Source organism: Nannobrachium achirus (assembly GCF_963921795.1).
Source record: "Nannobrachium achirus genome assembly, chromosome: 12".
Taxonomy (NCBI): domain Eukaryota; kingdom Metazoa; phylum Chordata; class Actinopteri; order Myctophiformes; family Myctophidae; genus Nannobrachium; species Nannobrachium achirus.
In genome coordinates, this window is record NC_137832.1 from 18234248 (window position 1) to 18251129 (window position 16882).

Here is a 16882-nt window from a genome sequence, read left to right on the forward strand (position 1 = left end):
AGCCCTTACGCAACAACCATACACACATACTTTATTAAAATTATTAAGGCATTTAAAGCAAGAAAGTGATAATGACTTATTTCCATTGCAGTATTCATTGTACCAGGCAATGACCAGCAGTTACTATAGAATACATTCAAAGAACACATAATATTGTTCTCAGGAACTAAGCGGTCAGCCCTTGAAACAGTTGAAACCGTTAGCAGTGGCTGTTGCTTTAAAAAACTGGATGGCAATTGATTCCATACTATAGCTGCCGAGGACAAAACAAGTGTTTCATGTTTTTTTTGCACGGGGGACAAAACCAATTGCACTGGCTCTAGTGGCATATCCATGAGTATCACTAACAATAATACAATAACTTTGCAGGTAGGCCCTTTTTTGGGAGTAGAATCCTTCATTATTCAGTGGATAAGAGCCCACTTCCGGAGTGTTGAGTTGACATGAACAATAACCTCCTTTGAAGTTTCACTCATGGCAAAGTGCTTACAAAAGTCAGCGCGTGGTGTGTCCCATACGCATCAGGACACCTTGGTCAGCTCACTGCCACAAGTGTTCTCGCTCTGCTTGTGGAACAGTGATGTGATACTGACCGGGTAGAGGTTCTTCTGTCTCTCCTCTCCAACAACCTCTGTTCCCCGGCAGGCCTGCTGCTGCTGCTGATCCCCGTATTGTGGGTGTTCGCCTGTGGTGTCTGGTGTCTGTCTGAGGACCTGCAGGGGACACGGGCTGTGTGGGATAATAACAGACAGCGGTGGGTGGCATACCGCCACTAGACCACCTCCTAGAGGAGTGGGAGGAATGTGACCATGACAAGCCAGGGAGTTTTCACAGCAGCTACTGCTGCTACTGCTGGGCTCCCTAAATATGTCACAGCTAAGCCTGTTGGCCTTGAGTCTGACGGAGTCTGTGATGCTGCTGTTGTGCACGGAGGTACGCGTGCTGCTGCCGCGGCTGCTGTTGAACACGTCCCGGCGACCCATCACGTGGCGGTGGATGATCTTGCGGAAGGTGTGGCGGAACTCGCGGATGCGGTAGGCATAGATGAAGGGGTTTATCACCGAGTTGGCGTGCGAGAGGATGATGGCTATGTACATGATCAAGATGGGCGGGCCCGCGCACTCGGGACAGAACAGGGTGAAGCAGTTGATGATGTGCAGCGGCAGCCAGCAGACGACGAACAGGCCGACGATGATGGCCAGGGACTTGGCGGCCTGGATCTCCTTCTGCACCGTGGAGCGAGACTTCCCGTGGAACGCCTTCAGCTCGATCAGCCTCAGCTGGTGGCGCGCCGCCATGAAGATGCACAGGTATATGGCCAGCATCAGCAGCAGTGGGATCAGCACGCACGCAAAGAAGTTGAAGTAGACCATGTATTTCATGTCCACCACCGCTTCGAACAGGCACTGGGTCTGGCCGGCCGGACACTCGACGGTACAGTTGACGCTCGGAGGAGAGTCGGCGGCGCTCCCGTGGTGCCAGCCCATCATGGGGGTCAGGCCTATGATGATAGACAGAACCCAGCAGATGGTTATGATGCCTTGTGCCCTCTGGCCCGTCACCAGGCTGTTGTACCTGAAAGAAAGGGATTATATACAGCTTGTTATTCTTAAATGTCATCACGTTTTAGACCCCCCACATTCACTCATACACACACGCACGAGCGCACGCACGAGGGATGGGACGATATGAACATTTCATATCACGATTTTTTGTGACCAAAGAAATCGCGATTTGCGGTATTATCGCGATAATCAAAATTCATTATCCTGCGGTGGAACGTGATTTGCCAAAAAATAGCAGATCTACAAGCTCACACCGCGTTGCAACGCAACGCGTTGTGAGCTTGTAGATCGGCTATTTTTTGGCTAAGACATTTGCTAGAGAGTGAGAAAATGACTGTATCAAGTACGTATATTATAAGTACCTTTTACCAATAGAGGGTTTATGTGGTACCGGATATGCAGCTCGGTAAATAAAAGGGGAACTGATCCCAGTGCATGACGGAGGATATCACGACAAATTAAATCTCCACGATACGATTATCGTGAGTGTTTTTTATCACGATAAACGATAATATCGCTTATCGTCCCATCCCACGCACGCACACACACAAATACCTGTATTGGATAGATGGTGAACATTTCTGTGTAAAGAACAGTATAGTTGCACACTCATAGCCATGTAACGACGCAAGTAGGTGTGCTGTGTTTATTTCATTGATTATAGAAAGTATAATACATTTAATAAAAAGGATCTATTACTAATCAATCCGTATTTTTGCCATGTCATATGAAAGGTTTCAAAGAATTTCAATAGTTGATGAACAAGCTCACAAGAGCTTGTACGAGGCTGAGTGAGGACTCATTTCAAAGCTAACCCACAAGCTTATAAGTCAGCAATGTAAACTATTGTGTGACAAAGTGGTTCAAGTGGTTTATCATTTGTTGATGTATACATGTTTTTTATAAATATTAAAAAAACATGCTTTTAAATAAATAAATAAAAAGAATAATCACTAAGAAAATAATAAATAGTTGCAGATGCCCTAGAAGATGCAAGAACATTTTATCAGGTAAGGTTTTCTTGCATCGTGGCTAAAAGTGTGCGACTGCCTTCCTGCAGGTACCCACAGGGGACCACAGAATCTTTGATAGAGGCTTATTATAGAGTAGTGAAGAGAGTAGTGCACGCACATCCGTGGCCCACGTGCTAGACAAGCAGAATCATGAAGAAGGACATAGAGTCTGCACACTGGTTAAGCTCCATACGTTTATAAACTTATGGAGCTTAACCAGTGTGCAGACTCTATGACCTTCTTCTTATTATAGAGTAGACCAGGGGTTCTCAAACCTTTTTAGGCTGTGACCCCCAAAATAAACATATTTGAACTGGGGACCCCCGCCTTGAATTGTAGGTATTACATTTAATGTGACTCGGTTCCACAGATAAATATTGTGAAAATACCCTAACCCTCTACATGCTTTTGCAAGGCGTTGCGAGCATGTAGATCGGCTATTTTCACAACGTTCGCCTCTTGCTTACTTAATATTTGACAGTTTGGCCAGTTTGGTATTAAAACGGTCTTGAAAGTCCTTAGATTGTCACTTTAGAAATGTGCAGATACCCTGTATACACTTATGTTGGTTTGTTTACCGTTGAGTGAGACTTTTATTTTACATTAAAGGGGAAGACCACCCATTTTCAATATTGAACTGTCATCAAACATATAATTTTCCGAATGTCTGAGTGAGTGAGTGTCTGTCTGTCTGTCTGTCTGTCTGTCTGTCTGTCTGAAACAGCGTTTCTCATCAGTGGCTGGAGCAATTGATCTGAAATCGCATCACCATTAGCATATGAACACACCTGACATAACTGTGAAGCCCGTTTGTCACTTTCACAAATCATATGCTGTATATTAGCATTTTTATGGTGTATCTACTATCTATTCTGCATCTAGCATGAGGCATATCTATTCTGCATCTAGCATGAGGCATGTTTAACCAGGTGTGTGTGTGTGTGTGTGTGTGTGTGTGTGTGTGTGTGTGTGTGTGTGTGTGTGTGTGTGTGTGTGTGTGTGTGGGGGTGGGTGGGTGGGCGGGCGGGCGGGCGGGCGGGCGGGGGGGCACAGTATCTCTGTAGCCATTAAACGAAACGGGTATTTCTTACATTGATGCTCCTACATATTATCATGCAAGCACCAGTTAAAGTTACTTTCCATCCCTCATATACTGTGTGCACAGTGCACATCCCATAACCCACACACTGCACATCATTTCGGAGCTCATATCTTTGAACGGGTAAGGGCTAGTTAATATAACTTAGAGGAGTTGTGTGGAAATAGAAAAAAAGTTCCCCCCCTTCTGTGTTGCCTAGAACTGGAAGATTGATTTTTGTAAAGTACAATGTGTGATCATGTGGTCATCAAGTTGTACTTTACAATACAAACCCCAAAATCAATCATCCAGTTCTAGGCAACACAGAAGTGGGGGGGACTTTTTTTCTATTTCCACACAACTCCTCTAAGGTATATTAATGACATAGTTCAATTTTGAAAATGGGTGGTCTTCCCCTTGAAGTTAATTATCTGGGGACCCCACAAAATAATTTGGGACCCCACGTTTGTAGTAGACAAAACAATTGCCAAGTGGAAACCTGTTTCATCCCAGTAGTCTTAAGGAGAAACAAACACACCACTGCAAGACTCTTCAGAAGTAGGGGTTCTATTTTGAGGAATATGTTGCACAGTGTGGGAGAGCAGCTGAGATGTTAGTTTGGCCAGTTTCTATCACATTCTTCAGATGTTAAAGGGCAAAGGTTAATGCTACAACAACAAGCCCCCACCTCAGGGATGCAGACACACACACACACACACACAGACATGCACACACGCACACAGGCTAGCCCATGGAACCCCTTATTGTGATCAAAGGGAGAAACTGTGTGAAAATAATACGTTTAGGCCGGGGTCAGTCAAAATGGAGCTACTGATCAGTGTCTGCATTTTATGGCGTTTATATATCGTCGTTGTCGGGTGAAAACCTTGTATGTCCAAAACCGTTCGTTTTGCATTTATCATTTTAAAAATGATTTAAACTAGTGAAAACAGCCGATCTACAAGCACACAACGCCTCGCGGTGCGAGGCGTTGTGTGCTTATAGATCAGCTGTTTTCACTACTTTTGTGTGACGGCCTTGTGTGATGAAGCGGTGCTTTACTTTGCAAAAAAATTAACACATTTGAAACATGGAGATACGAGGTTTCTGCCCGACAGTGACGATATAGAATATAGAGACAGGAAACACAGGTCAAATAGAGGGGAGACATGCAAGGAGTTGTACTTGAACTCAGATCCTCACAACTCACAAGGAGCATAATGGTCACTGGCAGAGCCACCAGGCACCCCAAGGAGGTGCTGGACTTAGGGCTGTCACGATTATGACATTTGACAAGATGATTAATTAACTCAAATAATTGCAATTAACGTCATTGACAATTACTTAATTTCTGTTTGGCTTGTAGGCTTTGAAGTTGCACATGGCAGATATGACACATAACCTAAATATACAAAGAAATGACTGACATATTTGAAAACGTTATACTTAAAAAAGAACATTGACAGTGGAAATAGCCGAACTACAAGCTCACAACGTGTCACATCGCGATGCGTTGTGAGCTTGTAGATCTGCTACTTCAACTATTTTTGAAAATGTTTGAAAATATATATGAACATTTTTCAACATGTAAACGATTATGACGATTATGGCAAAATGATTGCGATCATGTAAAATAATTGCGATTAGACGATTATGTAATAATTGTGACAGGCCTAGCTGGACTGTAGATGAATACATTGTGTGAGCAATATCAATACCCATTAATCTAAAGTAAATATCCATGCATCACTAGTTATGCATGTTGTAGACAGGCTATCCTTTAAAATGTAAACCAGACTGACAGGCGTGAACCAATATCAACATATTGTCTGACAAGCTTATTACATATAAGCTAACACAGTCCAGTCTAAGTCGAGGGCTGCAGGCTGTATAAGCCATTAGATAGAGCAAAGTCCGTTATATTGGTCCTTGGAGAGAATGGAGACATGCCCTCTTGGGATACTCTATATTTGGAAGCACTCATGATCCCAAGACATTTTGATCCAAATACTATATGCTCACTAACAAAACTAAATGAAGCAGAATGATATCTTGGTTTTGTCACTCACTATAGGGGTAGTCTCAAGATTTGCCCGACCAAACACAGCTCTTCCCCTTCGTTTTTATACGGCTATTGTAATCAAATGAATCGTCTATGAGCCACTTACGTTAATTATTCTTGCAAAAGGATTGTAAGCATGCGAGAAACTTTACAAAACTATGAGGATTCTTCAAGTAAGATTGGTAGCCTAACCCCTTTGACAAATACAAATACTACAAATACTTTTTGAACTAAACTTAAGAAGTACAAAGGCATATAGTGAAACAGAGGAAGTGGTAGAAACAGAGCTACACTTTCTAACCACCTACCCACTATACCAAGACATCAGAGACACATACTTCCCACAGATTACACACACCCGAAGTGAATTTGAAAACTCGACCAATGATGAAAAACTCCCATACCTACTGGGAGAAATACAACAATGCGCGAACACAGCAGCAAGATTTGTGAACTGTTGCGACAAAAGAAGGCTAGAAACACAGCCACCCTAAGGACTACAAACCATGGATTGACATCTAGACCTACTGCACATACAGTATGAAACAGAGCTGATACTGTTAAATGCATTTTGAGGAAAATAATGCTGCTATTTGTACCCTGTATATAAAATGTCACAAATGCGACATAGCTCTGTTTACACAATGCTGTACCCCCTCCAACTGTATATATGTTCCCCATTTTCAACTGTTTTTATTGTATTTGTGATACTTGCTTTGGCAATGTAAACGTATGTTTTCTCATGCCAATAAAGCTCCTTTGAATTGAATTGAAACAAGTGGCTAATCATGTTACACACAGCCAGTATAGGCCCTATACTGTCTGCACCCTGGGGCCACTGACCTGAGGGGCTTCTTGATGGCGATGTAGCGGTCTATGGCTATGGCCAGCAGGCTGAAGATGGAGCTCTGGGTGAGCACCAGCACGAAGCAGGCGATGAACAGGCAGCCGTGGAAGTTGGAGCAGAAGCCGATGCTGATCATGATGGAGAAGGGGATGGCCAGGACGCCCACGGCGATGTCGGCCACCGCCAGCGACACCAGGAAGAAGTTGGTGATGGTCTGCAGGTTGCTGTTGAGCCACACGGCCCAGCAGACCAGCACGTTGCCCAGCACAGAGAACACTGCGATCAGCACCTCCAGGACGATGTAGAGCACGTCGGCGGGGCCGCCGAACATGATGGCGGCGACGACGATGCGAGAGGCGAGGAGGAGGTCACTGGTGGCGGCGGCGGCGGCGGCAGGGGAGAGGGAGGAAGCCTCTCCTCAACGATCATATCTGCAGCCTGGCAGCTCTGGCCTCAGCCTCCTGCAGGTAGGGCTGTCACGGTTATGACATTTTACATGACGATTAATTGTCACTCAAATAATTGCGATTAACGATTTAATTGTGTTTTTGTCATTGAAAATTACATTTCTGTTTGGCTTTTAGGCTTTGAAGTTGCACATGGCAGATATGACACATAACCTAAATATACAAAGAAGTTATTGACATATTCGACAACTTTATACTTGGACACGATTATGACGATTATGAAAAATAATCGCGATTATGTCAAATAATTGCAATTAGACGATTATGTAATAATTGGGACAGCCCTACCTGCAGGCCCTGGTACCCTGAGAAACATCCGGCAATCACACAGTTCAGAATCTTCCGAGTAACTTGCTTAATGTTCCCAGAACAGCTGGTAATCCTCCTCGACTGCTCAGTGGTTTGTTGAACTCAGCGTGATGCTCCCCGAAGCAACGCGACCGCCTCCATTCTGTTATCGTGTGTGGCTTGTCAGCTGTCTTTCTCCTCACGGGTCCTTCCCCTTGATGCGTCGTGATGGAGGGACTTTTTTTTCCCATGAACTTCTGGAGGGGCTGGGGATGACTGCCAGGGAACTCGCCACATCACATGAACGTCATTTTGCTGGAGAGATAAAGAGGCAGACAAGTGGAAGGGGGGGAGAAAAAAAGAGGAAATTCTATTTTTTGAAAACAGGAAGTGAAATTGCATTTCTAGTAAATACACTGCATCCTCACATAATGCAAGTCAGGGTGTTGGCCATCATTATACTATTGCAACAGTATTTTCTGTGTCAATTGTTGTTTTGCCATACAGTAAAAACAAGGCACTATTGTAGTCCTACAGAGCTAAATCCAGTGTGTGTGTGTGTGTGTGTGTGTGCGCGTGCGTGCGTGCGTGTGTGCGTGCGTGTGTGTGTGTGTGTGTGTGTGTGTGTGTGTGTGTGTGTGTCAAAGTAGCTCAGCCTGAATCCCAAAAGCCTAATATCTTCCCTGGCCAAGGGGGAGGGGGGGGGGTGTTCCCTTGTGACCTAGAACAGTGGTTCCCAAACTTTTTAGCCCGTGACCGTGATCCAAAAGAGAAATTACACGTTTGTCCGGGCCCCAAACTAGTGAAAATAGCCGATCTACAAGCTCACAGCTTGTAGTAGATCGGCTATTTTCACTTCTGAAACATTTGTTTTCTAATTTATGGAATTTCTTCGATTTTTCTTTTATTTCTTCCTGAAAGTTCTGAATAAATGATACACTTTTGATTTTAATTAATGAAAATTGTTACTTTTTTGGGAATGTTTATTCAAAATGTTTTGAAATAATAATAGTCAAAAACAAATTATAGGAAACAAAAGAAAATAAAGGGACCCATAAAAAATTGAATTTGGAACCAGCGACCTAGATCACGGTGTTGCTCATGTTTAGTTTAGTTTCCCACACAGAGAATCTGGGGCATTACATGGCGTGCACACACCTATGGCCAGTATATATAATATGTATGACAATACAATTGTATGCAATTATGTATGACCAGTTTATTGGGACTTTTTGACATTTAACATAAAGAACTTCTGCATTTTGCTTTACCATGGTGCGTCAGACCCCTGACCCTAAAGTGTTGGGACATGGTCTATACTGTTATGCTAAAGGGAATTGGAACCTCTGACCCTGGTAATGCTGATGTCATATATGCATTGAGCAATACAGGAACACACAGACAGACTACATCAGTGTCAGATGATATATCTTGCAGCAGAGCTCCCAGTGGTATGCTGCTGCCTCTATCTCTAGTGCACCCGAGAGAATCTGGAACGTAGCCCGATTATCCCGTGGGCATTCTGAATTATGTTATATCTGAAGAGAGACGGACATTGTATTTATAAACTAATGGTACTTTTGACATTATGCTGCTGTCATTAGAACATACAGTCAAGTACAAAATGTTTGAAAATAGCCGATCTACAAGCTTACATATATGATATGGATATGATATATATCTCCCTGGGTCTGAAATAAAGATTGAATTGAATTGAATTGAAAATCACAACGCGTTGCGATGCGTTGTGAACTTGTGAGCTTGTAGATCGGCTATTCTCAAATAGCTACGGTATAGAATAGGGCTAAAGTGGTTCATGTATGTTTTATAATGTATTATAATTTATATCTGCAAAGTACCGGTAACTAGTAACTAAAGTTTTCAAATAAATGTAGTGGAGTAAAAGTACAATATTTGGATCCGAGATAGGAGATAGGAGTAGAACCATACTTAAAGGGGAAGACCACCCATTTTCAATATTGAAATATGTCATTAATATACCTTAGAGGAGTTGTGTGGAAATAGAAAAAAAGTTCCCCCCCTTGTGTTGCCTAGAAATGGAGGATTGATTTTGGGGTTTGTATTGTAAAGTACAACGGTGTGATGTCATCACATTATACTTTGCAATACAAACCCCAAAATCAATCTTCCAGTTCTAGGCAACACAGAAGAGGGGGAACTTTTTTTCTATTTCCACACAACTCCTCTAAGGTATATTAATATATTAATAACACAGTTCAATATTGAAAATGGGTGGTCTTCCCCTTTAAGTACAGTACTTAAGTAAATTGTAGCCTACTTAGTTACTTTACACCACTGGTGCAGACAGCAACTCTTACTGGAGAAGAAAGCTTTTAGCTTATCAGAGAGAATCAGCACTTCAGGAGAGACTATCCAAATAAAATGCTGGAGCACTTGACTGGTCTGCACCTACAGTATGTATTATTTAGAGGGGGTAGAGCTTAGTTTATATTTGTTTGTTTTTGACGGGATACAAGTCTGAATGTAAGTTTAATAGATTATTATTGTGACAGGATCTATTTGGGACGTGAGAGCCATCACAGAACGTTCTTTTTTTGCGAGGGAGAGAGAGCTCCCACAAGAGGAATGTTTTCTGAGTTTATGGGTATTTTTAAGAGATAACAGCTGCACTGGATGTTGAACAAAGAAATCTTTGACTTCTTGCGTCTGCTTGTTCTTTATTTATTTATTTGCTTATTTATTTAACAAGAATTTAAGAAAAAATATATCGTCGTTGTCGGGTGGAAACCTTGTATATCCAAAACCGTTTGTTCTGTATTATCATTTTAAAAATAAATTAAACTAGTGAAAACAGCCGATCTACAAGCACACAACGCCTCGCGTTGCGAGCCTTAGTGTCAATGCCTGAACCCTATAATAAATAAGATACTAAAGTAATATGAGATCATATTCATTATGGATGATATTTTCATAGATTATACTAAGGTACAGGACACAAATCTTTACAAAGTACATTGCTAGACTCAATCCAATTTCAGTTGAGCAAATGACCCTTCTTCAAAATAACATAAATTGTAAATATTTAGTAACAGAAGGGGGTTTAAAACCAGCTTATAAATATCTTTAATTAGCAAGTGAACTCTACTTTCAGTTTATGTTATGAACTTAAACCCAACCACATACTGTAATAGTTTAAAAGAAATTAAACAGAAAACTGGGGGAAGAGAGCTCAACGTAAACACACTCCACATACACTGTACTCCATGTGAGTTTGTCAGTGTCAGTGGGACTGGAGTCTGGACAAGGGGGAAATGCATTGGAGAAGCAATGTCCAATTAGAGTGTCCAATAATTCAATAATCTTCCCTTATTTCACTAATCATTATTTGTATGATAACTCATGTCAGACCAAGAGCAGCATGCCATTGCCTATAGGGTCAGACAATAAGACTTTTTTTGTATTATTAATTTTTATTGTTTAATAAATATATTCTATCTAAGGTCAGACTCCACGTCTATTTATTTTGATGCATTTATTTTGTCCTTAAATGTTTATAGATCTATCCAGCCAATCCTGCTTCCCTGTATGATTTGGCGCTTCCACTGGTGCTTCCCGGTTTTCTATGGTGCTTATGATGCTTCCCTGTCTTACATGGTGCTTCGTATTAGTGGTCAACCGATTAATCAGCTGTCCGATTAATCAGTAGCAATATATTTTGTAATAATTGACATTATCAGTTTTTCTGACTTTATTATGACGTTAATTAGAATGACAGGAGAGAAAGAGATTTTGAGTCAGTGTCATACAGAAAAGGCCATGATACTGACCGGATACTGACCATGATACTGACATGATACTGACCATGTGACATGATACTGACCATGATAGTGACATGATACTGACCATGATAGTGACATGATACTGACCATGATAGTGACATGATCCTGACCATGATAGTGACATGATACTGACATGATAGTGACCATGATACAGATTATGTTAGTATCATGGTCAGAGTATGTTAGTATCATGGTCAGTATCATTCATGTCACTGACTGGACTTGACATCCCTGTGACACGGCCTATCACAGTCATGTCATTGTCATGGGGGTGTCAGGCCCTGTCACATCAGGGTCTGACATCCATTTACAATTATACTTGGCTAATTGTAACAGGCTTGGAAGTAGGCTAATAATTACATAATAATCACATACTAACTTTAATGTTAACTGATATTTTGAAATCTATAGGATGTTTTCTAAATTATGTAAGCAACTAAACTGAAGCATATATTCTAATTTAGTGTGGGGGCGGCAAGGGACCTGGGTATTAGATAGGACGTACCAGCCCAAAAAGGTTGAGAAACACTTGGCTATAGTCAAACATCAGCCTTGAAGCAAGGTGGAATAAGTTGTTTTCTCATGTCATTGAAAAACAGCTAACATTAACTGATGAGACATTGTTGGAAATAATTTTCAGTGGTAGATTATTTTTTTTAAATACTCAACAGCAGACCCTGGTGGGTAAGACTTGAAGTTACAAACCAGGATGCTGCTCATGAAGTGCAACACATTCTAATCTAGACGAGCAGTTTTAGGTGAAATCATAGAAAACATCTGTCTGCCTCTCTTCTTGGTCCCACAGTGGGAATTAGCAACTCATTACAAAAAGACACAGCAATGGACACTTTTAAAAATGCACTGCTTGCATTTCAACTCTCTACATAGTTCTGTAGAAAAGTTATAATTCCAAAACTAAAGTAAAACCTCTCATTTATTTTGTGCAGTCAGACCGTGAGCATTTGAGTAGGCGGCTATTGGTAATACATCAATCATAGGCCTCCCCTACCCCTTCAAACAAACCTAGCCCAGCCCAGCCCAGCCCTCCCCTTCCCCTTCTTATACTTTTTGTTTGTATTGACTTACTGTATTTTGTTCTTTCATTTTCTTTACTGACTATACTGCATAGTACTGTGTTCTATTCGTCTGTCATTCAATGTTATATGAGATACTTAACTGGTTTCCTGTGGAAATAAGCGTAATCTTTTCTAGGATCTCCTTTTAGTAGACCTTGTACCAGTGAACTGTACCGTCATGAAACTGTACCCTATGCAAACTTCTAATAAAGTCTTCAATCAATCAATCAATCAAAGGCTGCAGTTTTATTGAATAATGTATTAATCCAATAAAATGTAGTTTTAAACGAGAACCGCGTCATTTACGTAAATTCAGAATAATCTATGGAGAGACGTTCAGAAACATACCTTATTTTGTGAGTCATCAGACGGATGTTAATCAGTCAGCGTACTGAGTTCTGGCATCAGATTTATTGTAGAAATAAAGGAGCGGTCTGTAGCATCACTGTATGAATCCTGTCAGATGAAAATGGGCAAGCAGATGACACTTGCTGCGATGTAAATTGTCTTGTATGTTTCCTTCTTCCCCCTGAACCACACGTGGACGTGGTCGTGTGACATCATCTCAGGGTCCGGTCTACTAGGAAAAGTAGGTCGATAGATTTTCTCAATAAATATGCCTCTAGGCAGCTCACTCTGATGTCAACAAGACCACAGCTTCTTCTTTCTTTCTCATTTCCTCATAATAATGATGTAGGTTTTAACATGCTCAGCTCAAGTACCATTTCCTCAGACTGGATGCGCTGAATTAATAGCAACAATGACTCCAAGTTGAAATTAAGACATTAGCATATTAGATAATCACACAAGGAGGTCTGGATAGCAATTATTTCACTACTTCCTTAACCCTTAAGTTCTGTTCAGATTCACTACACCTTCGTTCTGTTCGGGTCATTTTGACCCGGGGGATATTTGGTTAGTTTAACACTAATATAAATTTTAACTTAACAAATCATCATGATACATTGACTTTGACTCAATACCAAACAATTCATATGATATATATGGTAAATGTTTGCATTTCTGCTTTGCTATATCACATTAAACACTGAAAGAGCTAGGCGTTTTTTACTGATTTCGCTAAAATTAATGTAAAAAAACTACTTTATTTAATACTGGGCAATATTGCTCATGCTTATAGGAAAAAATGAAAATCAGACAATGTTTTTATGAACCTTTTTTTTCCCAACATGCCCATTAATTGAATACTTGTGGTTCAAGAGCAGGATGTCATTCTCACATAGAGCTGAGGGGGGGAGGGTTCAGAATGGGGCTTCGGAAGGGGGGTGTTAGAAGTGGGGGTGACTGTGTGTAGGTGAAATGGCCCATTTCCCACCCATTTTCAATATTGAACTGTGTCATTAATATACCTTAGAGGAGTGGTGTGTAAATAAAATAAAAAGTTCCCCCTCTTCTGTGTTGCCTAGAACTGGGGTTTGTATTGCAAATCACAACTTGATGACATCACACATTGTACTTTACAATACAAACCCCAAAGTCAATCCTCCAGTTCTAGGCAACACAGAAGAGCTTTTTTATTTTATTTCCACACAACCCCTCTAATGACATAGTTCAATATTGAAAATGGGTGGTCTTCCCCTTTAAAGGAGTAGTTCACCCCCCCAAATGTTTTTTTTTTTTCTTTTCTTTTTTCTATTGATTAGGCTACTCACGCCATGGAGACCAATAATATTTTTTGGTTTTTGTCCATGGCGTGATTAATCAATAGAAAAAAGTAATTTTGGTTGTGAACTAATCCTTTAATTCTAACCGAACTTAAATAAATAAAATATGAAAATAAGATTTTTAAAAAAGTGCACACCTCACTCAGAGCTCCGATCCCCGCCAGGCCAGGTTGGACTGAGGGCGTGTTCTCTCCTCTGCGTCATCAGTGCCCAACCTGCCCATACCCTACATGGGGTTGGCAAAAGGGTCTTTCTGTGTGGAGTTTGCATGTTCTCCCTGTGTCTCCTAGGGTATAACTCTATGAGGTACCCTCACAAAAAAAATGCAGTAATCCTGGTCTCTATACTGCCTCCCCCTGGCGAGCCAGGGCGCCTGATGAGGGGGAAAGGAACTTGGTTGGAATAACGTGTTCCTTCCACGCGCTATGTCCAACCGCCGGGGAAACTCCCCCCTGAAAAGAAGCAACTTGGACTCCTCATGCATAGAAGGAAGCATGAGGTCAGTCTGTTGTCTCCCCAGGTTGGCAGAGGGAGTGTAGCGCCCAGTATTACATTAGATATTTGACACCGGTTGAAAAATGGGTTACAAAATCGTGGGATAAAAAAAAAAAAAAAGAAAAAAAAAAGAACATTACGCAAAAACAAATGATTCTCGATTCAAAGTTTATTTATTACTACTGCCAGGAAAATAAAGCAATATAAATACAGACAGCATTTTTACACTTGTTGATTATCATAATGGTGTGCACTTATAGCTTAATTAGTCCTTTACACACACGCACGCTCACACACTGCTCATCATCCATCCAATTTCTTTTGTTTTAGCAAAGGACTTCCTTCAGCACTTCATGTGGTGGTGATAATGATTTCATCACAGAAAAAAAAAACATCCACACTTAAGACAATCTTTAGCAAACCGTGAACAATGGCATGGATTGCGGAAAGTTGTGGATGAACAGGCCACACGTAACATAACATATAATGAATTAGGTTCAAATGAACTCTTAGCGCACTTTCAAGTAAACATAAACAACTAAAAGTAGTGGACCCACCCTCCAAAAAATAGATTTTTTCACATTTTCCCCATGTTGTACAAAGCAGAACATGCACAGGGCATGGGTACATGGCAGCTCAGGACAGGCCCTTGTTAATGATAAAAAAAATGTGACAGGTCTCTCAGTATGGCGTTATGTGAAGATGGAATGTGCTTATAGCTTTGCCAACTGTCTGTTCTCTTCACGCCACAGCGGCAGGCTGGGATTCAGTGCTCATCAACCCCCAATTTATCAATACACTCCAGAATGTTGTAAGGAATTACCAGGGACCACTGGACTGGACATTATATAGCATCAAGGGCAAGAAATACTTGGGCCAGGGTTCATTCATAACAAGTGAATGCAGTGTTTAAAGCAGGGTTCCCCAATTAGTTTTCCCCAAGGGCCGAATTATGTCTAGGGTACCTAAGCCGAGGGCCACAACATTGCAGGGGGCGATGGTGGCGTTCCCGCTACTCCAGTTCAGATATCGTCGTTGTCGGGTGAAAAACTTGTATGACCAAAACCATTCGTTTTGCATTTATCTTTTTAAAAATTATTTAAACGAGTGAAAACAGCAGATCTACAAGCACACAACGCCTCGCGGTGCGAGGCGTTGTGTGCTTGTAGATCGGCTGTTTTCACTACTTTTGTGCGACGGCCTTGTTTGATCAAGCAGAGCTTTACTTTGCGAAAGAACGTACACATTTTGAGATACGGGTTGTCCACCCGACAATGACGATATACTAGTGTTGTTGCTGCTCTTAAGCCTCGATCAGTGTCTGCGGTGAAGAGCTATCCACCGCAAATTTGAGGTGGAAAGCTTTCCACCTCAAGTCAGAAAATAAGTGAAGGCCATCATAGTCAGTCACGGTGTAGTCCTATTCACCGTGACTGACTGGTCTAGATCGACCAATCAGTGAATGGGGTGAAGAGCCTGTCTGTCTGGAGGAATGACGTAACGTTGTAGTTTCATGACTCAAAAAGACTACACCGCGGTGGATAGCCTTCCACCGCGGAGCCGACTCTGATCGAGGCTTTATACTACCATTATTACTGGGGTTGGTGGGGGCCAGACAGTAGCCCCCCGCGGGCCGCAAATGGCCCGCGGGCCGCCTATTGGGGAACCCTGGTTTAAAGTATCAATACTTGCAACTATCAACCCATTAACAACCCCCTCTCACCCTCTGCATTGTTACGTGACAAAATTAAATACAAAAATATTTAACAAAAAGGTCTTGATCTTCCTGACCAAATGCCACATTATATACACACACTGTAAACAAAAGCCAGTGGACACCCTTTGTAATTAGTGTTACGGTGAGTGGACACGACAGCTAATCAATTGTGTGCCGAGAGTGTGCTTCTAATTATGTGGCTTAGGTTAAAGGAAGGCCATTTTCCGTTTCAGAATTTCAGACCAGCTGTTTAGAAGAATGTCAGTGTAGCTGTATCATTAAAATTTCCATTCACTGGAACAAAGAACACTAATTAGAAACACTAATTACAAAGGGTGTCCACTGACCTTTGGTCAAAGTGTGCCTACAATGAGAACCCAGCTGGGCACACAATAAACCATGAATGTGCTTCTAAATCTAAGCGGAATAGTTTACCCTTTCAGGTTCCATCGTGTGATGGTGGCAGCTTTATTTTATGCTTTCGGAAATCTGTGGTACACGTTAAAGGGATACGTCAGCAATTTGCATTTCAGCTTGTTAATTTCGTTTTCGTTTCTTTGTAGGAAATGTACACTTCCTGTAAGCAGAAGCTAGCGGTGCCAACTTGTGGTTATGAGGAAATTCAAAAGATGGTGCCTGGTGAAGAAGCATGAACCGAACAAAGAAATGTCAGGTTATCCTTTTGTAAGAAAAGGGCAGGACATGTAGTGAGGTGAACAAACAGCTTATGTCAGTGCAGTTAAATGAGTCATACCATTTAAAAGAAAA

The 16882-nt window shown here is 41.5% G+C and overlaps 1 protein-coding gene across 1 annotated transcript; it reads right to left on the reverse strand.

Annotated features, from left to right (window-relative positions):
- Positions 1-521: 521 nt before the first annotated feature.
- Positions 522-6896, reverse strand: adora2aa (adenosine A2a receptor a; the record flags this gene model as incomplete). Its single annotated transcript, XM_080738492.1, has 2 exons — positions 522-1575; positions 6562-6896. 2 exons carry the CDS (start codon positions 6894-6896, stop codon positions 522-524), a joined length of 1389 nt encoding a protein of 462 aa, XP_080594618.1.
- Positions 6897-16882: the final 9986 nt, after the last annotated feature.